General features: G+C 43.5%; 1 protein-coding gene across 1 annotated transcript in view; it reads right to left on the reverse strand.

Moving 5' to 3' along the window:
- exoc4 (exocyst complex component 4) overlaps window positions 1-22944 on the reverse strand; it is a 502794-nt gene that overhangs the window by 57581 nt on the left and 422269 nt on the right. The window contains exon 12 of the mRNA XM_059987073.1: window positions 5480-5635. Coding sequence (XP_059843056.1) covers window positions 5480-5635 — 156 coding nt within the window. The remainder of the gene's footprint in view (window positions 1-5479; window positions 5636-22944) is intronic.

Consider the following 22944-nt stretch of genomic DNA (forward strand, 5'->3'; position numbering starts at 1 on the left):
GTGGGTTTGAACTGCTGCGACGGGGCTTTAGTGTGCCGCTGCACCTTGGCTGTTTGGCACTGCGCGCACGTTCTGGCCCATTCACTGACCTGCTTGCGAAGTCCGTGCCATGCAAACTTGCTGGAGACCAGCCGGACGGTTGCCCTGATAGATGGGTGCACCAAACCGTGTATGGAGTCAAAAACCCGCCGCCTCCAGGCTGCCGGGACGATGGGGAGAGGTTGGCCGGTAGCCACGTCGCACAGGAGGGTCCTATCACCTGGGCATCTCGTCGTCTGCCTGCTGCACCTCCGCCAGTGCTGCATAGTCCACCCCCAGTAGTGTAATAAAAAAAAAGGGACAGGGCCTGGACAGCTGGTCTGGAGAGTGTGTCCGCCACGATGGTGTCCTTTCCCGAGACATGCTGGATATCCGTCGTGTACTCGGAGATGTAGGACAGATGTCGCTGCTGGCGAGCCGACCAGGGATCTGACACCTTCGTGAATGTGAAAGTCAACGGTTTGTGGTCCGTGAACGCGGCGAACGTCCTGCCTTCTAAGAAGTACCTGAAATGCCAGATTGCTGGATACAGTGCCAACAGCTCCCGGTCGAAAGCACTTTACTTGAGTTCGGGTGGTCGTAGGTGCTTGCTGAAGAATGCCAGGGGTTGCCAGCGCCCCTTGATGAGCTGCTCCAGCACCCCACCGACTGCTGTGTCGGATGCGTCCACGGTGAGGGCGGTTGGAACGTCCGTTCTGGGGTGCACCAGCATCGCAGCATCTGTCAAGGCTTCCTTGGCTTTAACGAAAGCGGCCACGGCCTCCTCGTCCCAAGTAATGTCCTTGCCTTTACCCGACATCAGGGTGTACAAAGGGCGCATGATATGGGAAGCTGAGGGGAGGAAACGGTGGTAGAAGTTCACCATACCGACAAACTCCTGCAGGCCTTTGTTGGGCCGGGCGAAGTGGCGGATCACGTCTACCTTGGCGGGCAGAGGTGTTGCCCCGTCTTTGGTAATCCTATGCCCAGGAAGTCGAGAGCGAACTGGCATTTGGCCGGGTTGATCGTGAGGCCGACATCACTCAGGCGGGAGTAGAGCTGGCGGAGGTGGGACAGATGCTCCTGACAACTACTGCTGGCTATAAGGATGTCGTCCAAATAGATGAACGCAAAGTCCAGGTCGCGTCTCACTGCATCCATTAGCCGCTGGAACGTCTGTGTGGCATTCTTCAGGCCGAACGGCATTTGGAGGAACTCGAAAAGGCCGAACGGGGTGATGAGTGCTGCTTTGGGGATGTCTTCAGGGTGCACTGGGATTTGATGGTATCCCTGGACGAGGTCTACTTTGGAAAAGATTCTTGCCCCGTGCAGGTTTGCTGCAAAGTCCTGTATGTGCGGCACGGGGTAGCTGTCTGGAGCAGTAGCCTCGTTCAGTCTGCGGTAATCACCGCATGGTCTCCAACCCCCGGCTGCTTTGGGCACCATGTGCGGGGGAAGGCCCATGGGCTGTCGAACCTCCGTATGATCCGCAATTCCTCCATCCTCTTGAACTCCTCCTTCGCCAGGCGGAGCTTTTCCAGGGGGAGACTTCGTGTGCGGACATGGAGGGGTGGTCCCTGGGTCGGGGTGTGCTGCTGTACCCCGTGTCTGGGCAGGGCTGCCGTGAACTGCGGTGCCAGAATCGATAGGAAGTCCACCAGGATTCTGGTGAATTCGTTGTCCGACAGCGTGATGGAGTTCAGGTGTAGGGCCGGCAACTTGGCTTCACCCAGGGAGAACGTCTGGAAAGTCTCGGCATGTACCAGTCTTTTCTCTTGCAAGTCGACCAGCAGCCTGTGAGTTCGCAAGAAGTCCGCCCCCAGGAGTGGTTGGGCCACTGCGGCCAGTGTGAAGTCCCACGTGAACCGGCTGGTGCCGAACTGCAGCTGCACTGCGTGGGTGCCATAGATCTGTATCGTGCTACCATTTGTGGCCCTCAGGGTGGGTCATGGCTTCCTGTTGCGGGTGTTGTACCCCGTCTGGGGCAAAACGCTGATCTCCACTCCGGTGTCAACCAAGAAGTGGCGTCCCGACTGTTTGTCCCAGATGTACAAGAGGATGTCCTGGTGGCCAGCCGCCACAGTCATTAGCGGCAGATGGACCTGGCCCTTGCAGGGTGGGCGACAACGGCGGGCTTCTGTGCCCCACCGCTGGTGGTAGAAACACCACTGTTCACTGTCCTCCTCACTCCTGCCTCTGTGTTGTGTGCGCTTCCCTGCCGGGCCTGGTCTGGTCTGCTGTTGGGTGCGTGGCCTGGTAATCTGACTGACGGATGCCACGCTCTCTCTCTTGGCTTTCCAAAGCACGCCTGCCTGGGCCGCCACCTTCCGTGGGTTGCTGAAATCTGCGTCGGCCAGCAGCAGATGTATGTCCTCGGGCAGTTGCTCTAGGAACGCTTGCTCAAACATGAACTTGTGTTCGTCGGCCTGGGCCAGCATCTCGTTCATCAATGCTGACGGCAGCCTGTCTCCCAAACCGTCCAGGTGAAGCAGGCGGGCACCCCGCTCACGCCGTGAGAGGCCAAAGGTCCCAATGAGCAGCAGTTTGAATGCTTCATATTTGCCTTCTTCCGGGGGCGACTGTATGAAATCCGCAACCTGGGCGGCCGTCTGCTGGTCAAGGGCGCTCACCATGTGGTAGTAACGTGTGGAATCAGAGGATATCTGCCGAATCTGGAACTGGGCTTCTGCTTGGCTAAACCACACACGTGGTCGCAGCGTCCAGAAAGTCGGCAGTTTGAGCGAAACTGCGTGAACAGATGAAGAGTCGGTCATCTTTGGTCCAAATCCCGTTTGGACCGTCGGGGTCACCAATATAGCGATGTGCTACACACAGCGCTGAAATAACGACACGCAGTTGGTAAGTCGTTTCGAGACTAGTTTATTCAAACTTCACGGTGCTGGTATTTAAATCCCTAGCGCCCGCCCTCCCTGGGCGGAAATGACATCGGAGGTGCATTACCAAAGTCTCCCCCTGCACGCTGACTATTTGTGAGCCGGTTCGCCTGCGCAGTAAATGGGTCGTCACACTATATACTTTAGCAGCCTTATTATTGTTTCACAATTTATGTTTCTAACTTTCTTTGTGTCAACAAACTTAGTAAATATGTCTTCAGTGCTTTCATTCAAGTCATCTATAAATTCTAATACTAATTTCTGCGCCATACAACTAATTTAATCGTGTCAATTATTACAATATCTATTTAAGTCTTTTTTCCTCCCTGTTAATCAGCTAGTCTTCACCTGTTCCCTCTGTCTGCAGGATATGTTGTTTACTTGAAGAATTCCAAGAAACTGGTAAAACACACTCGCTAAAAAACCCATGTTGAATTTGCCTGATTAATTTGAATTTTTCAAGGTGCCCTACTAAAACACCTTTTTTAGTAGCTCTAATGTTTTCCTTGCAATATATATTAAGCTAACTGGCCTGGAGTTTCCTTTGTATTTCACCCTTTTGAACAGAGATTTATTTAGTATTTTCCATTCTCATGGATCCTATCCCTCCATTTCATTAGTGTTGCAAAATTAAAACCTACACATCAATTATCCCACTACACTACACTTCATTTATTTTGCTAGATTGGATCATTAGGACCAGTGGCCTTGTCTGCCTGTGTCTCCACCAGTTGGTGACCCCTTCCTTCCCTTCGATTCTCAATTTATGGCTGCTCTGGGACAATACTTGCAATCTCTCTCCAAGAGGACCACAATCTTGTCGTAGGTTTTGGAGGCTTGTGTGCCTCAATGACCCGGAGTGCATGCTGGCTGGAGTCATGGCTTTGTGCTTTGGCTCTTAGTAGGATCACCCATTCCAAACATGTCAAAGGGTAGAGGCAAAGAGTGGTCCACTGCTCCTCCAGGTTCGGCAGTTTAACTCAAGGCTAACAGCACTGACTGGTAAAACAAAACTGTTACGGAAACATCAATGGAGAACCTTTCTACAACTGTGTGTGACGGTATTCCTGAGTCTCCACCTGGAATTTGCATGACTGACAGCAGTGAAAACCAAACTACTAACACAATGAAGGAAGCCCGGAACACTACCAGAGATGGAGGACTTTCATCGCAGCCCTAAACACCAGCAGCGTTACGGACAGTAGAGACACTGGCAATCTCTGTGACAAAGACAAATGCAAACTACCTTTTTAATTCAGCTGTCATCTCTTTGTTTTCACTCCACAGACTTATCTCTTATGGGACCAGGCTTACCATGAACTCCTTAGATTGTGTCTAAACTTGATGGGCCAAATGGCCTAATTACACTCCCACACAATATTGGAGGAACTCAGCAGGCAGGCAGCAGCTATGGAGAAGAGTGAACAGAGCCTTCATCAAGACTGGAGAAAAAAAGATGAGGTGTCAGAGTAAGAAGCTGGTGCGAGGATGGAGAAGGGGGTAATCTAATAGGAGAGGACAGAAGCCATGGAAGAAAGAAAAGGGGATGTTGCACCAGAGGGAGGTGATGGACAGGGAAGAAAATAAAGCGAGAGAGGGAAAGGGAGTTGGGGAATGGGCCATTACCAGAAGCTTGAGAAATCGATTTTCGTGCCAACAGGTTGTAGGCTACCCAGGCGGAATATAAGGTGTTGCTCCTCTAACCTGAATGTTGCCTCATCATGACAGTAGAGGAGACCATGGACTGACACGTCGGAATAGGAATGGGAAGCGGAATTAAAATGGGTGGCTACTGGGAAGTCCCACAATTTTTTGTTGACGGATTGTAGGTGCTTGGCAAAGTGGTCTCCCAATCTACTTCGGGTCTCTCTGATATATAGCAGGCCACACCAGGAGCACCGGATACAGCAGATGACACCAACAGATTCACAGGTGAAGTGTCATCTCACCTGGGAAGATTGTTTGGGGCCCTGAACTGTACCATGGGTGGCTAGCGCTATGCTACTGCAGATCAGAACGATGGAGTTCGGAGTTCAATTCCAATGCTGCCTGTAAGGAGTTTGTATAATTCACATGGGTTTCCTCTGGGCCCTTCCGGTTTCCATCCGTATTCCAAAGGCATACCGTTTCGTAGTTTAATTGGTTATTGTAGATAGTCCTGCTATTAGGCAAGGGTTAAATAGGTAGGTTGCTGGGAAGTGTGGCATGTTGGAACAGAAGGAACTAATCTACACTGTATCTGTAAATAACTTGTATTTCTAGACAGTGTATGCTCAGTGGATTTAATCCCAACTGGAGTTCTTGATATTAATACAACTTCCTTCAGTTTCAACTTCTTGTTTCACAATATACCTTTATCATATGGTTTGAGACCAAGGTGGGATGATTTCAGCTAAGAATATTAAAAGGCACACAAATTCAAAATATCTTTTCATTCTCTTATCACAGTGGAACATTTCTTATTTAATCTCACTTTTATATTATCAACTTGAATACAGTAGAGCTGGAAATATTTTTTAGCTCAGAATGAAGAAATTTGAGATTAAAAGATGAAATGTAAATCTTACCTTGTAAAGTCTTCCTCATCTTCTCGCTTAAGCCTCATCTGTTTAGGTTGAGCCATGTTTTTCCAGCTTGGGAGGGATGTTAGCAACCGACTGATATCCTCATCCTTTACCCATGATGCACTAATGACTAGTTTCTCTTCTGATTGAACAATGCTCCTGTAATGACAACGAGAATCTAGTTTTACAAAGAGCTTATTAAAAAGGACAGCTCAGTGTTGGAATTATCCCAATTCTCATATTATCTTAACCCCCTACTGAAAAAAAATATGCTTTTTGTTATTTTACTAGGATTTGGTAAGATAGTAATAATTTTTATTTATGCAACTCCTTTAATGAAGTTAAAGCCTAAAGGAAGATGAAAGACATTTTTAAATAAAAGTTAACAAGAGAGGTACATAAGAACATATTAGTGAATATGACGTGAAGGAAAAGGTTGGAATTACAAGAAAAATTGGTTGATGAGACAGGTATAAAGGAGCAAGAAACGTGGAAAAATGCAGATGATTAAATTGGCAGCTGAAGGTAAAGATATGTACATTATCACACATACATTGAAATTAAAGCCATCATTTGTGTCAAAGACCAACACAGTACGATTATGTGCTGAGAGGTGCCTGCAAGTGACATCATGCTTCCAGCACAAACATCGCACACCAACAACTTATAACACCAACCCATATGTCTTTGGACTGTGGGAGGAAACCAGAGCACCCAAGGAAACCAACACGGTCACAGGGAGAATATACAAATGCCTTACATACAGCAGCAGGAATTTAACCCTGAATGCCAATTCTGCAGCAGTATTATGTTGACTTCTATGCTACTGTGGCACATTGTATAATGTGGTTGTCAGTGGTAGAGTGATTTAAATTCAAGGGTGTGCAAGAAGCCAGAATTCTGAGATCAGAGGTAACTTGGGGTTAAAGAACCAAGAAAGCACAAGATGACAGAGGTATTTAGAAACAAGAATGTGACTTTTAAAATCAAGGTCATCTTTAAATAGAAAAAGTATAGGTTAGCAAGATAATGACATAGATGATGGATAAATATGACCTGGCATGAATTAGGACACAATCAACAGAGATTAGGATGACAAGTTTACAGAGCCAGTCAAGGGTGCACTGTAATAGCCATTCAGAGATATCAGAAGCAGAGATTTGGGTTTGAGACACAAATGAGGTGAGACAGTAAATCTGAGGAGGTGGGAAAATGTAGTTTTATTTGTGAAATGGATATTTGGCTCAAGCTTCTGAGTCACTGTAACATCAAGTTTGTTAACAGTCTAGTTAAATTTTAGAAAGCTGCCCAGAGGGAATGGAGTTGTTTGTTCACGAATGAAGCCTGTGACAGAAACCAAAAATAGCTTCTTCTTCCCAATATTTAGTTGGAGGAAATTCTGCTATCCAGTGCTGGAGAAATACAAGTCAGAGAGAGAGGAGGGGTCAAGGGTAGTGGTCACGGTGAAGTCAAAGTGGTTCTATCACCATGTGTACATACAATAGAACATATCATGGGTGCGTAGCAGTTAGCACAATGCTATCAGCGCTCGGGATGTTCCAGAGTTCAGAGTTAAATTCTGGCACCGTTCTGTAAGAGTCTCTGTGCATCCTCCTCGTGGAAACCATGGGCTTTCCCGGGTGCTCCAGTTCCCTCCCACAGTCCAAAGGTGTAGCGGGTAGGTTAATTGGTCATTGTAAATTGTCCTGTGATTAGGCTGAGTTTAATCAGGGTTGTGGGACTGCTGGGGTGGCAGAGCTCGAAGGGTTTACTCTGTGCTGCATTGCAAATAAATAAGCAGAAGTACTGAAGTATAGCTGAAGAATGGGCTCACCATGTTTGTGCCGACAATAATGCCAATCTCATATACCTGCACATAGACAGTATCTCTCTATGCCTTGCTTGTTGATGTACGGTATCTATCTTTGTCATTGTACCTGCTTCCACCACACTCTGGCAGCACGTTCCAAATACCTACCATACGCTGGGTTAAAAATGCCTTGCAGATTTCCTATGAACTTGCACAACACATATCAGTGATAATAAACCTGATTCTGATTCTCATCTTAAACCCTATGTATACCTCTTAGAAGAACTTTATTTATTTCTTTTAGGTCACCACTCAGCCTCTTACGCTCCAGAGAAAACAACCCAAATTGCCTTACTCCTTATGGCTAATTCAGGGAACTATGGATTTACGTTCCAAGATCTCTCTATTCTTAAATAATTCTCAGGATGAAATGAAAGAGAAGATTGGTAGCTCGGGTTGGCAGCTTGACAGTAGGGTTGTTCCAGGTTCAGCAAACAAACCCAGAAACAATCCTAAGGATGAATAAACTCTTCTTGGGCTTCAAGCCAGGTACAGGCATTGATTTTAACCAACGTTTCAATGACAAATATTAAAGAGGAATTTTGAAGAGAAATTACAGAGAATCGTAAAACCAAAAAATTAATAATAAGGGATTGGACAGAATTAACAATAAAATAACTGGCATAGATGAAAGGGGTTCCTACATTTAGGAGAATATTCTTGATCAGTATATTACTCACCCATTGAGAAGCTTTGCTGACAGAAATGAAAAGATCACAGATATAGAAGGGACAAGACAATGAAAGCACTTGAAAACAAGGAACATCTCAGAAAATGTGATCAGAATAAACTTTAGGAAGAGCTACTGTATGAAAAAGTACTAATGGCACCAAGATAAAATAAAGCAATTGGAGAAGGGCCAACTTCAACAGGATGAGAAAGGTCTGCCCTGAGTAAACTGGGATAAAAGGTTGATATGTAAAACTACAGTTAAACAATGGCACAAGCGATACTGCAGATGCTGGCAATCTAGAGTGATATACACAATGTCCCAGGAGCTCAGCATGTCAGGCAGCATCTATGGAGGGGAACAAGCAGTCGATGTTTTGGGCCTAGACCCTTCATCAGATGCCTTTAAACTAAAGGTGCTTAAACTGAGTCACAAAAGCTCAGGGAATTAAAGCCAGAGATGAAGATTCAATAGGCATGGTTCACTTATTACATGGAAAATTACTATTGAAAGACTATGAAAAGCTACAGTCCATATTGTAAAGCTGAACCACAAAGGTGATAAGATCTGGTTTACTTCTGAACTATGTGCAAATTGGTAAATGAGTCGAATGCATGATTGTTAAGGAAGAAGATGAATTCATGGACTGTATGTGAGATAGAACATAGAAGAGTACAGCACAGGATAGGCCATTCAGCCCACAAAGTTTTGCCAAGTCAGCTGAACTGCAAATTAAAAACACCTAAATATTAATCCCTCCTACCTACACAATGTCCATATCCCTCCATCTTCCTTACATTCATGCGCTTATCCAAATGTCTCTTAAAAAGCCTCTAATGTATCTGCCTTACCACCATACAGGCAGCGCATTCCAGGCATCCACCACTCTCATCCCCCTTGAACCTGCTCCCCTCACCTTCAATGATGGTCCTCTACATCAGTGTATTGAGGAACCAATGAAGAAATGGTGATTTTAGATACAACATTCTTAATTAGTAAGGATTAATTGAATAATTATCGTTGAGGGGCGTTTAATCATTACAAGATAATAGAAATTTACACAAATCTTGAAAGCAATCTTGCTCATTCTGAAATTCATGTTCTAAATCTGAATAATGTGACCTACAAAGGTGTGAGACAAGGTTTGTCTGTATTATCCTGGAAATCTACATTAAAATGTATGATAGGAAACAAGCAACTGCTCACTGGTAAAGAATAAATACACACTTTACCAGGCAACAAACCTAACAGGAAGAGTGCTCCAGCTATCAAGTTAAACATGGCATTCAGACAAAGGATTGTGCAAATCTCAGTGTTCTGCAAAGAAAAAGCAAGACATTGGTATTACAAACACGAGGAAATCTGCAGATGCTGGAAGCTGAAAGCAACACACACAAAATGCTGGAGGAACTCAGCAGGTTAGGCAGCACCTGTGGAAAAGCATAAACAGCTGACGTTTCGGGCTGAGACCCTTCATCAGGACTTAAATGGAAGGGGTAGGGAGGGTGAGGGGAGGAAGAAGTACAAGGTAGATGTGTCTGTGGTAATGGGTTTGGGTGAGCACATGGTTGAAGGAGGGCAGCAAAGATCACAGAGCAGGAGGCAGTAAGAGAGAGGGTTTCAGAGAACTGAATTGGAATTATATTTTTAATATTAGTGATGATCAAACATATATTAAATCATTGCAATAAACATGCAATAATTGAAGAACAATGTGTTTTATGTAGCACTTTCACAATATCAAGACAGTTTTAACAAGGTTCTTTGAGCTGAAATATGTTCCACTTTCAGCAGTCATGATCTGATTTGCTGAGCATGCGTAAAAAATCCTTTTTTTTATTTCAGAAATCCACAATCTGCAAGTTTTTGCTTTCATCTATCATAGCCCACAAAAGCCAATGAAGTAAGAAGAGGTATGCAGAATGGCAGAGCAGACTTGATGGGCTGAATGGCCTAATTCTGTTTCTATATCTCATGGTCTTGTTGACTAAAAATTCAAGTAAGTTGAATGCAGAGAGTACCCATACAAAATAATGACAACATTGACAACAATGACAACATTGTTCACTGTTAATGATGTTAATTTAGGGATAATTACCAGGAATCCCTGTTTTCTTCAGGATAAGATTAGGATCTTTTATGCCTATCTGAGATTTCAACATTTCATCTTATAGCAAGAGCTCTGACATTATGTTATAATCACATATAAAAACTAGAATTTCACTTGAATGCACAATTTCTGATTTACGACCATGGTGTTAAATATTCTGACCATTGTTTTATCTTCATGAATTTTTTAAATTATTATTATTGAGATACAGCGTGGAATCTGCCTTTCTTGCCTTTCTAACAGCATGGCCCAACGATCCTGATTTAATCCTAGCCTAATCTCGGGACAATTTACAATGACCAACTAAACTACCAACAGATATATCCTTGGTCTGTAGGAGGAAACTGAAGCACCTGGAGAAAACCCACGGATTCCACCAAGAGGACAGACAGATTCCTTACACATGACATCGGAATTGAACTCTGAACCCTGAAGCCCTAGGCTGTTATAGCATCATGCTATCTTCTATGCATCATACAGCAGAACAGAAGGTTCACCTTGCCTGAGTTGACCAAGTAAAACCAGTTTCTGGCTCTTTGACCACAGCTTCTGCAAGTGTTTTTACAATTCTATGACTCTCCTTTCACCACTTGCCCAAAAAAAGATAATTTCACCTCAGCTTTGGCCAATGAATTCCTCTCAGTATCCAAATAACACATAATGTGAAAGAGGATGTGTGGCAAAACCTCATTGGATTGACTCCTAGAATGGGATTTAGTCCATTGAGGAGAGATAAGCATATTAAGCCTAAGCTAACATATGAGATACTGCAGAGGCTGGAAGTCCAGAGCAACACACACAGAATGCCAGAGCAACTCAGCAGGTCAGGCAGCATCTAAGGAGGGGAATAAATAGTTCATGTTTTGGGCTGAGACCCCCTTATCAGGAATGGAAAGTAAGAGTGGAAGATGCCAGAATAAGAAAGTAGGGGGAGGGAAAGGAGTACAAGCTTGCAGGTAACAGGTAAAACCAGGTGAGGGGAAGGTATGTAGGAGGGGGGATAATGAGAAGCTGAGAGGTGGTTGGTGATAAAGGTACAGGGCTGAAGAAGAAGGTATCTGATAGGAGAGGAGAGTGGACCATGAGAGATAAGGAAGGAGGAGGAGCAGCCTTGCAAATGATGCATAGGTGAAGAAAAGGGAAGGTGTAAGTGGGAAGCTAGAATGGGGAACTGGAAAAGTGAAAAGGAGGAAGGGGAGAAATTACTGGAAGTTAGAGATATCAATGTTTATGCCTTAAGATTGGAGGCTACCCAGATGGACTGTGATGATTTGCTCCTCCAACCTGAGTGGCCTCAGCATGGCAAGAGATAAGGCCATGGATGGACACATCAGACTGGTAATGGGAAATAGAGTGAAAATGGGGTGGGCACTGGGAAATCCACCTTGGTGGCAGACGGAGTGAAGGCGCTTGATAAAGTGGTCCCCCAATCTATGTTGGGTATCACTGATGTACAGGAAGTTGCACAGAGAGCACCAGGTGCAGTGGATGACCCCAACAGAGAGATGACTATTACTGAAATGTAGTTCCGAGGCACGATACTCCAGAGGAAGACTAAACAGTCAATGGTAAATGCTTGATATACCCTCTTTGCTTTGGAATTCTATGCATCTCTTTAATAAAATAAAGCCCACACACTTCTTAAACAGATCTTTAAAGTTTTCTGTTTTGGCACTGAAGTGCGTAACAAAATTGTTTGACTCAATGGGCTGAATAGCTCCTGTGTCATGACAATTCCATGATGTTCAGATGGTCATTTAGGATGTTGTGGACTTCTAAGTTAATTAATAAGCAGCCACATTATAATTTCCAGAAATCCTTTAAATGCTAAATTACAGATCTTGGTTGTACTGCTTGACAAAAGCAAAGCAAAAAGTTATGTTAGATAAGTGCGTAGATGCAAGGGTTCAACTCCAATGGGAGATGCAGGGAGAGAGAAAAAACCAAAAATGTTTAGGGCAAAAATGCAGAAGAGAGAAAAGAACCAATTAGAGATAAATAATCTGATAAAGAGGAGCTGTTGGGAATTCAATGAGTGATCAGCTTTACATGATACGCACAACACAACTCTCTTCACACAAATGTCTATTGTTAAAAAGTAACTTATTTTATGAGTCATTGTGTGAAATGTTATGAGAGAGCTGTTAATAATACTTCAAAATAGAGTTAGGCGCTTAAAAATAAAATATCATGCAAATTAACTCTAATGTGTGTGGGTGTTAATTTAAAAAAAATCTGTTTCCAGAAAACAATGCAGCAACATTGACTTGGCAGGGCCTACTTGGGGTCTTCTCACAAGATCAGTGGTTTCTGAGATACTCAAACCACTTTGTCTTGCACCATCAATCATTCCACGGTCAAAGTCACTTAGATCACTTTTCTTCCCCATCCTGCTATTTGTTCTGAATAACAATTGAGCCTATTGATCATGTCTGCATACTTTTATGCATTGAGTTGCTGCCACATGATTGGCTGATAGATACTTGCATTAACAAGGTGTACAGATGTATGAAAGAAAGCGACCTTGTGTGTACATAGAACATCAATGTCATTCCTGGCAAGGATGAACTATGTATAGTATTGGGACAGATTCCAAAAATGACTGAAGAATTTTAACTGGTTGACAAGCTACTGAAGATATTTCCAACATCAGTTTACCAGCTTGCCTTGGGCTTTATGGCAAGCTCAAGTTTGTCTCATGAGATGTCTAAAATCACTACTCCCTGCTGCTGGTGTACTGTTGAAATAAAAATTGTACTGCAAGTATTGGATACAGCTTCTGGCACTAACAGCAATTTGCACCATTTAAGGTTATATAAGTAAAAAGTGTAACTGCCTAAATGTGCAGGATATAGGAATACAGATCAGTACTGTCTATTCAAAATCTTTTGCCTCTTTCAACCACAAAAAGAGATCCTTTAGATCAGGAGACAGAGAGGAAATGAAGCATGTGAGAGGGAGCAAAAGGAAAAGATCAAGGTAGCTAAAGTGGAACACAGGATAGAGCTGGTGAACAAGCTTGGGCAAAGTAGCACACGGGAGGTGTGGAGAGGCAGGAAGAACATCACTGGCTTCAATTAGCCTAGCTGGAGAATCTCAGAATGTAGCCGTGAATGGGTGAATGAATTAAACCAATTCATAGAACATAGAAAACCTACAGCACAATACAGGCCCTTTGGCCCACAAAGTTGTGCCGAACATGTCCCTACCTTAGAAATTACTAGGGTTACCCATAGCCCTCTAAGTTCCATGTACCTTTCAGAAAAGTCTCTTATAAGACCCTTTCATATCCGCCTCCACCACCGTTGCCGGCAGCCCATTCCATGCACTCACCACTCTCTGAGTAAAAAACTTACCCTGACATCTCCTCTGTACCTAATCTCCAGCACCTTAAACCTGTGCCCTCTTGTGGCAACCATTTCAGCCCTGGGAAAAAGCCTCTGACTGTCCACACGATCAATGCCTCGCATCATCTTATACACCTCTATCAGGTCACCCCTCATCCTCCATCACTCCAAGGAGAAAAGGCTGAGTTCACTCAACTATTCTCATAAGGCATGCTCCCTAGTCCAGGCAACATCCTTGTAAATCTTCTCTGCACCCTTTCTATGGCTTCCCTATCCTTCCTGTAGTGAGGCGACCAGAACTGAGCACAGTACACCAAGTGGGGTCTGACCAGGGTCCTAGATAGCTGCAACATTACCTCTCGGCTCCTAAATTCAATTCCATGATTGATGAAGGCCAATACACCTTATTAACCACTGAGTCAACCTGCACAGCTGCTTTGAGGGTCCTATGGACTCAGACCCCAAGATCCCTCTGATTCTCCACACTGCCAAGAGTCTTATCATTAATACTATATTCTGCTATCATACTTGACCTACCAAAATGAACCACCTCACACTTATCTGGGTTGAACTTCATCTGTCACTTCTCAGCCCAGTTTTGCATCCTATCAATATCCCGCTGTAACCTCTGACAGCCCTCCACACTATCCACAACACCTCCAATCTTTGTGGCATCAGCAAACTTACTAACCTATCCCTCCACTTCCTCATCCGGATCATTTATAAAAATCACATGAAGAGTAAAGGTCCCAGAACAGATCCCTGAGGCACACCACTGGTGACTGACCTCCATGCAAAATATGACCAGTCTACAATCACTCTTTGCCTTCTGTGGGCAAGCCAGTTCTGGATCCACAAAGCAATGTCCCCTTGGATTCCATGCCTCTTTACTTTCTCAATAAGCCTTGCATGGGGTACCTTATCAAATGCCTTGCTGAAATCCATATACACTACATCTACTGTTCCTCCTTCATGAATGTGTTTAGTCACATCCTCAAAAAATTCAATCAAACCCCTAAGGCATGACCATGGCTTCACAAAGCCATGCTGACTATTCCTGATTATATTATACACCTCCAAATGTTCATAAATCCTGCCTCTCAGGATCTTCTCCATCAACTTACCAACCAATGAGGTAAGACTCACTGGTCTATAATTTCCTGGGCTATCTCTTGAACAAATCTCTTTCTTGAATAAAGGAACAACATTAACAACCCTCTAATCCTCTGGAACCTCTCCAGTCCCCACTGATGACACAAAGATCATCACCAGATCATCAGCAATCTCCTCTCTCGCCTCCCATAGTAGCCTGGGGTACATCTCATTCTGTCCCGGTGACGTATCTAACTTGATGCCTTCCAAAAGCTCCAGCAGATCCTCTTTCTTAATATCTACATACTCAAGCTTTTCAGTCTGCTGAAAGTCATCACTACAATCACCAAGATCCTTTTCTATAGTGAATACTGAAGTAAAATATTCATTAAGTGCCTCTGCTATTTCCCCCAGTTCCATACACACTTTCCCACTGTCACATTTGATAGGTCCTATTCTTTCACGTCTTATCCTCTTGCTCTTCACATACTTGTAGGATGCCTTGGGGTTTTCCTTAATCCTGCTCGCCAAGGCCTTCTCATGGCCCCTTCTGGCTCTCCTAATTTCCTTCTTAAGCTCCTTCCCATTAGCCTTATAATCTTCTAGGTCTCTAACATCACCTAGCTCTCTGAACCTTTTGTAAGCTTTTCTTCTTGCCTAGATTTATTACAGCCTTTGTACACCATGGTTCCTGTACACTACCATAACTTCCTTGTCTCATTGGAACGTACCTATACAGAACTCCACACAAATATCCCCTGAATATTTGCCACATTTCATTGGTACTTTTCCCTGAGAACATCTGTTTCCAATTTTAGTCTCCAATATCCTGCCTGATAGCCTCATAATTCCCCTTACTCCAATTAAACGCTTTTCTAACTCGTCTGTTCCTATCTCTCTCCAACGCTATTGTAAAGGAAACAGAATTATGATTACTATCTCCAAAATGCTCTCCCACTGAGAGATCTGACACCTGACCAGGTTCATTTCCCAATACCAATTCAAGTACAGCCCCTCCTCTTGTAGGCTTATCTACATATTGTGTCAAGAAACCTTCCTGAATTCTTCAATAGGTTTGACAATTGCCCTCCTGTTCACACCCCCCTCAGCACGCCAGGCCAGGTGCCGAGGCACCAAATGCTCCCTCAGCAGAAATGTCTTCCCTCCTCTCTCCTCTAGTTCCAAATGTGGATGAACACAGACTATCACTGTCTACATCCCCTCTTTGCTCTGCACCTTCCAATCACACCACCACACATCAACTGCTATCGTCCCGATCTTCCCCTCCCTCAGCCCCCACTTTCCACCAACTCCCCAGTCAACATGGACTCACCTTCACTACTGAGCAGGTGAGAAGTGTCTGAGGAAACTCAGACACGGCAAAGCATTGGGGCCAGATGGTGTGATCCCCAAGATCATGAAGGAGTGTGCTAAGTAGCTGTGTGAAGTTCTCCAGCACATCTTCACTCTGAGTCTCAGCCTGTAAAGGGTCCCAATTGTGTGGAAAACATCTTGTGTAGTCCCAGTACCCAAGAAGGGGCAACCAAAAGTCTTCAATGTCTTCTGACCTCAGACATCATGAAAACCCTAGAGAGGCTGGTCCTGACTCACCTCCAACCCCTGGTCAGTTCAGCCCTTGATCCCCTGCAGTTTGCCTACCAGGAGCACATCTACCAGCTGAACAGAGTCTAGTCCCATTGGATAAGCAGGGAGGCACTGCGAAGATCATGTTTTTTAGTTGGGTGTATTAAGGGAGGATAGGAGGATGAATACAGGGCCCTAGTGGAGGACTTTGTCAGTTGGTGCAAGCTGAATCTTTTGGAGCTCAACATCAGTAAGACAAAGGAGATGGTGATGATTTAGAAAAACTAAGCCTGCATTGCTCCCAGTTATTATTGATGGTGAGGACCTACAAGTACCAGGGGGTGCACCTGGATGACAGACTTGAGTGGAGCCCCAACACAGAGGCTGTGTACAAGAAGGGCCAGAGTCGTCTCTACTTCCTGAAGAGACAGAGGTCCTTTGGAATATACAGGCTTCTCCTTCACATGTTCGACCAGTCTATTGTCACCAGTACAATCTTCTATGCGGTGGTGTGCTGGGGCAATAACATCAACACGGGTGATGCCAACAGGCTCAATAAACTGCTTAGAAAGGCTGGCTCTGTTATAGGAGTCAAACTGGGCACACTGGAAGCTGTGGTAGAACAAAGGACCCTACAGAAAATCCTGGCAATTCTGAATAATGTTTCTCACCCTCTGCATGCCACTTTGGCTGAACAGAGGAGCACTTTTAATAATAGACTAAGACAACTGCGCTGCTCCAAAGCGCGCTGTATGAGGTCATTCTTACCCTCGGCCAGTAGGCTCAATAATAATGATTCAACTTATAGCCAGGGAAGTGATGAACTCCTCCTGTTAGACTGTTTGAGGTAACTTATTTTTCATTTTTTCTTACTTCTCTTCTAATATTTGAATATTTGTATATCTGTGTACTTGTAATGCTACTGTGACACTGTAATTTCCTTTGGGATCAATAAAGTATCTGTCTATCCATCTAACATCTTTGTCACGAAGCTCACATAATGGACAACCTCCTGAGTCCTCCATCTACAACTGGGTCCCACATGCAGTGCCTGATCTGCATTTCCTTTCTGTGGTAATCCTCTGTCCAGGTTCAACATTTCCCCCAAGCCACACAATTCTCCCTTCCCGCTTCTTGATCTCAAGCCTGCGTCAAAGCCTGAAAACTCCCTCAAAAACTTTATCCCCATGAATCTCTTGTACATTATTCAAAGTTTTCATTTCGTATGTTCACTGAACTTGCTCCCTAATCTCACAGCTCCATGCTCAATAGCATTGATCGTGTGTTTTATGTTCTAATTCAGTATACTCACAGTAGCTCTCCTATTTCACTTCCAATGTTATGTTTACTTATTCAATTTTAAGAATAAATTATATGAATTATTAAATGAAAATCTAGACTGTTTTTTCACTTTCCTACTACCCCTTGCTCAGTGCTTGAAAATCATGGAGGGAACCATCTGCTCAGCTTTTTACCCTGGTCTCTGAGGTACAGAACTAATGACAGCACCTGATTAGGTGGCACAACATCAGTGGGAAAGAACCCCAGACTGAAACAGTTCAGTGCTTTTTATTCAAGGAACACCTGCCACTACCAGAGCATGATTTCATATGATTTCCTCATTTATTCAGTCAGTTGGAAGATCTGCTGACAGTCCTGGGACACAGGTCCTGGCATGTACATAGTTTGGCAACCATGGTGAGAACGAAGGGAACTCAGATGTCTACTCTGAGCCTTGCTGACAGCTACATACAGAAGAACACACAGTGATGAAAAGAGAATAGAAATCAAATCTCTTTCACTCAACACTGCCAGTTCAGAGGTTTCGAAAATAGTAAAACGCCTTGGGCTTTGCATTTAAGATATTTAAGAACAAAATGACAGTTTAGCTCTTTAATTATTGACATTCTATTTTTCTTGGTTCTTTGTCAGTATCTGCATAAATAAAATATAAGATTATTATAAAAATTCACAGAGGACTGGTACTGTGTAGTACGATATAAATGAAGGGACTTCTCCACATGATAAAACATCAGAGGTCTTTTATCTGAAAATTTTTTATTGTGAATTCTCCTCCCCTCCTCTCCTGAGAATGGTGACTAATGATGGGGCTTTCAGCAATGTGTGATGGCAGGCCTCATCACTTCACCCCCAGGAGCATTCTAATCATGCACATGCAAAGACAGGAATGCCGCTGGGCTATTTGATTTTAGGGGCATCCCATACCTCCCTGAACATTTATCACCTGTCTTAGAGCAAGACAACTGCTACTTTGTTCATTGTCTTGCTCTAATCAGGTGATAAATGTCTCTCTACCAGACCATTTTGGAGGACATAAAGATACATTAACGACTGCTTTACCAGGACATTAAGTGTAGCTTTGGTCTTCAATACTAAATAGATGTTAAGCTCCTGTCCTAACATTTGGTTCAATTACAAAAAAATCTGAATATTAAAACTGGCAGGACTTCACTCAACAATTCAGAATCAGAATCAGGTTTATTTATTTATTTCTCTTTTCTTTTTGAGATACAACGTGGAATAGGCCCTTCGTGCTACATTGCTCAGCAACCCCCTTATTTAACCCTAGCTTAATCCTGTGACAATTTACAATGACCAATTCACCTACCAACCGGTAGGTCTTTGGACTGTGGGAGGAAACTGGAACACCTGGAAGAAACCTATGGGGTCATGGGGAGAACGTATGGGCAGTAGCAGGAATTGAACCTGGGTCACCTGTACTGTAAAGCTAACCACTATGCTGACCACTGTGCTAACCACTATGCTACCATGCCGCCCCAAAAAAATCACTTGCATATGTTGTGAAATTTGTTAACTTGGCAGAAGCAGTACAATGCAATACATAATAACAGAAAAAAACTGTGAATTATGGTAAGTAATAACGAGATGAGGACGTAAGACCATAAGACATAGGAACAGAATAGGCCACTCAGCCCATTGAGTCTGCTCTGCCTTTTCATCATGGCTGATCCCAGATCCCACTCAACCCTACCTACCTGACTTCTCACCATATCATTTGATGTGCTGACTGATCAGAAACAATCAACTCTGCCTCAAGTATACCAATGATCTAGGCCTCCACCAAAGTCTGTGGCAGAGCATTCCACAGATTCACTATTTTCTGGGTAAAAAAATTCCCCTTCACCTCCATTCTGTAGGGTCGCCCCTCAATTCCGTTCGGAAGGGCCTCTATCAATTTTAAGGACGTGCCCTCTAGTTCTGGATACTCCCATGATATAGGAAACATCCTCTCCACATCCACCCTATCTAGTCCTTTCAACATTTGGTAGGTTTCAATGAGATACCTCCAGCATTCTTCTAAATTCCAGTGAGTACGGGCCCAAAGCCGCCAAATACTCCTCATATGTTAACCCTTTCATTCCCGGAATCATCCTCATGAACCTCCTCTGGACTCTCTCTGAGATATGGGGCCCAAAACTATCGTCAATCCTCTAGGTGATAGGGGTACTTAATGATGGACGCCACCTTTCTGAGGCACCACTCCTTGAAGATGTCCTGGATGCTACGGAGGCTAGTGCCCATGATGGAACTGGCTAATTTTACAACTCTCTATAGCTTAATTCGATCCTGTGCAGTAGGCCCCCCCTCCCCCATAAAAGACCATGATGCAGCCAGTTAGAATGCTCTTCATGTATATCTGTAGAAATTTGCGAGTGTTTTTGGTGACATACCAAATCTCCTCAAACTCCTAATAAGATATAGCTGCTATCATGCCCTCTATAAAGCTGCATCAATATGTTGGGTCCAGGTTAGGTCCTCAGAGATACTAACCCTCAGGAACTGAAATTGCTCAGTTTTGTTCCCTCTAGGGCAGGGCTTCTTGAGTGGCATTCCACAGAACCCTAGCGTTCTGCGAGAGGTCACTATGGGTTCTGAAAGGGATCGTGATTTAAAAAAAGTAAACATTGTTTTTTGAACCTTGCGCAATGCACAACGTTCACACTTGCAGTGGTGGGCAGTGGCTGAGCAGACACCTAAGTTAAAGAAAATTCTGATGTCGTCACAGAGAGGTGCTGATGTCAATAATTTTTTGGAAGTGCAATGAAAAAACTTCTGGATGATGCTACAAAGATGGTATTAAACAAAGATCAGTTCACTCAAAAATATTTATAAAAACTGTGTGATAACCTGGACAAAGAGCACACCAACCTGCTCCTACATACAGAAATCAGTGGCTTAGCAGAGCAAGAGTTCTCATCAGTGTGTTTGAGCTGAAAGGTGAATTGCAGGAGTATTTTCAAGAAAATAGTAGACCAGATTTTGCTGAGTGCTTTGAAGATGAAGAATAGCTGCAGAAACTAGCCTACTTGGCAGACATTTTTCATCATATGAACCAGTTGAACAAGTTTCTGCAAGGCACTGGAGAAAATGTTATGACTTCAAGTGACAAGATTCTTGGAGTTAAAAGGAATCTGAATCTTTAGAAAAATCATGTTGCAAAAGAAGATCTTGAAATGTTTCCACCGCTGCTTGGGCTTGAAAGTGAGGAAGGCTATCAGAATGTCTCAAGTATTATTGAAAATCACTTTGAACGAAATTGGACGCTATTCTTCCTTCCCTTTCAACACGTGTATGACTGGGTGAGGGACGCTTTCTCTGAATCTTCTGCTCAACCTGCGAACTTGACCTTTGAGAGAAGAGGAAGAACTTTGTGAGCTGCATCCTGATCATGCACTCAAGATGAGATTTACTGACCTGCCCCTGGACAAGTTCTGGATCTCAGTGAAAGAAGAGTATCCTGTCATTCATAGGAAAGCAATGACCATTTTGCTACAGTTTTCAAATTCTTACATGTGTGAGTAAGTTTTTTTCTTGTTTATCAAGCATCAAGAGCAAGGGTAGAAATTGTCCCATTTCTTTGAAGGTGAAATCTGTGTGTACTGTACTTATCATAAGTTCAACCCAGAATTGAGTATTTGTGCAGCAAAACTCAAGCACAGGTTTCACATGCTAGGCCTATATTTGAGCCTGATCGTGTCACTTAATAAGATTTTTTTTTCAAAGTTTTGTATAAAATTGTGTCTTAGGCTATATGTTTATTCATATTGGTTTGGCATATGGTTTTTAGTAACTTTACTAGAGTCCAGTAGAACTGGTGTGTATTCCCTCATCTTACCCTTTCTGAAGTCAACATTTGATCTTACTGAATTTGAATGTAAGGTTGTTGCTGTAACACCACTCAACTAGCTGGTATATCTCACTCCTGTACACCCTCTCATCACCATCTGAGATTCTGCCAACAATGGTTGTATCGTCAGCAAATTTACGGGTGGAATTTGAGCTATGCCTAAGCACACAGTCATCGATGTAGAGAGAGTAGAGCTGTGGGCTAAGCATACATCCCTGAGGTACACCAGTGCAGATTATCAGAGAAGTGGAGATATTATTTCCAAACTGCACAGACATTTAAAAAAAGTGCTTAAATTCTAAGTTAACAAATTAATCATTTGTAGTTTTAACAAGTTAGTTGTTAACAATAAGGGTAACAACTGAAATTGTGCTTGTTGCTTACGAATTGAATTCCTTTGCAACTCTCACTTCAAACTCCTATCATGGAGTTCATTCAATCATCCAACGTCCACGATGGTAGCAAAGGCCCAGCCTTAGTTAAAAATTATTTCCCCACATTCTTAGTCAGATTTGATTCAAATAACTCATCAGAATCAGAATCAGGATTAATAGCACTGGCATATGTTGTGAAATTTGTTGGTTTGCAACAGCAGTACATTGCAATACATAATATATACAAACGTTGGTACAAATAAACTAAATTAAATAATTAGTGCAAAAAGAGAGGGAAAAATAATCAATGGAAGCTCACTTTAATCAAAGATATCTTGTGTTGCCTGTATCCACTACAGTTAATTTTTTTTTCTAAAACCTGGGGGTGCAAACAAATCTCTCTTTTTAGTCATGATGGATTCTGTTTCTTCAATTATTCTCCAAGCTTTTATAGACAACAGTGATGTATGTAAATGACTTACACAGCATGAGCTGAGTGAAGATCAGTTGATTGAAGGGAAGGCTGGTGTTGACCTTTGCTCAGTTAAGTCTGCCTCTGCTGTAGTCCATTCACAAATGCACCTAGTGGCCATTTTATTAAGTATCTTCTGTACCTAATAAAGTGGCCACTGAGTATAAATTTGTGGCCGATTACTGATTGCCAGAAGACCAGCCTTTGTTGTACTCGTCTGTGTAGCCCAGGCTGGCAGTGTGCCTTCCTGTAATTTACACTCAGTGGCCATTTTATTAGGTTATTAGGTACCACCTGTACCTAATAAAGTGGCCACTGAGTGCGTGCCAATGGCTGCCTGCTGCTGAGGCCCATCCACTTCAAGGTTTGATACTCTTCTGCACACCACTGTTGTAACATGTGATTACTTGAGTTACTGTTGCCTTCCCATCAACTTGAACCAGTCTGGCCATTCTCTTCTGACCTCTCTCATTAAAAAGGTGTTTCTACCCACGACATTGCAGCACAGTGGATGTTTATGGTTCTCACACCATTCTCTGCAAAAACTCTAGAGCAGGGGTTCCCAACCTGGGGTTCGTGGACTCCTTGCTTAATTGTAGAGATCCATAGCATAAAGAAGGTTGGAAACCTCTACTCTCCAGGGTGTTGTGTGTGAAAATTCCAGGAGATCAGCTGTTTCTGAGATACTCAAACCACCTTGCCTTGCACCAACAATCATTCCCCGGTCAAAGTCACTTAGTGCACATTTCTTCCCCCATTTTGATATTTGGTCTGATCAA

Source organism: Hypanus sabinus, chromosome 13, assembly GCF_030144855.1.
Source record: "Hypanus sabinus isolate sHypSab1 chromosome 13, sHypSab1.hap1, whole genome shotgun sequence".
In the NCBI taxonomy this organism is placed as follows: Eukaryota; Metazoa; Chordata; class Chondrichthyes; order Myliobatiformes; family Dasyatidae; genus Hypanus; species Hypanus sabinus.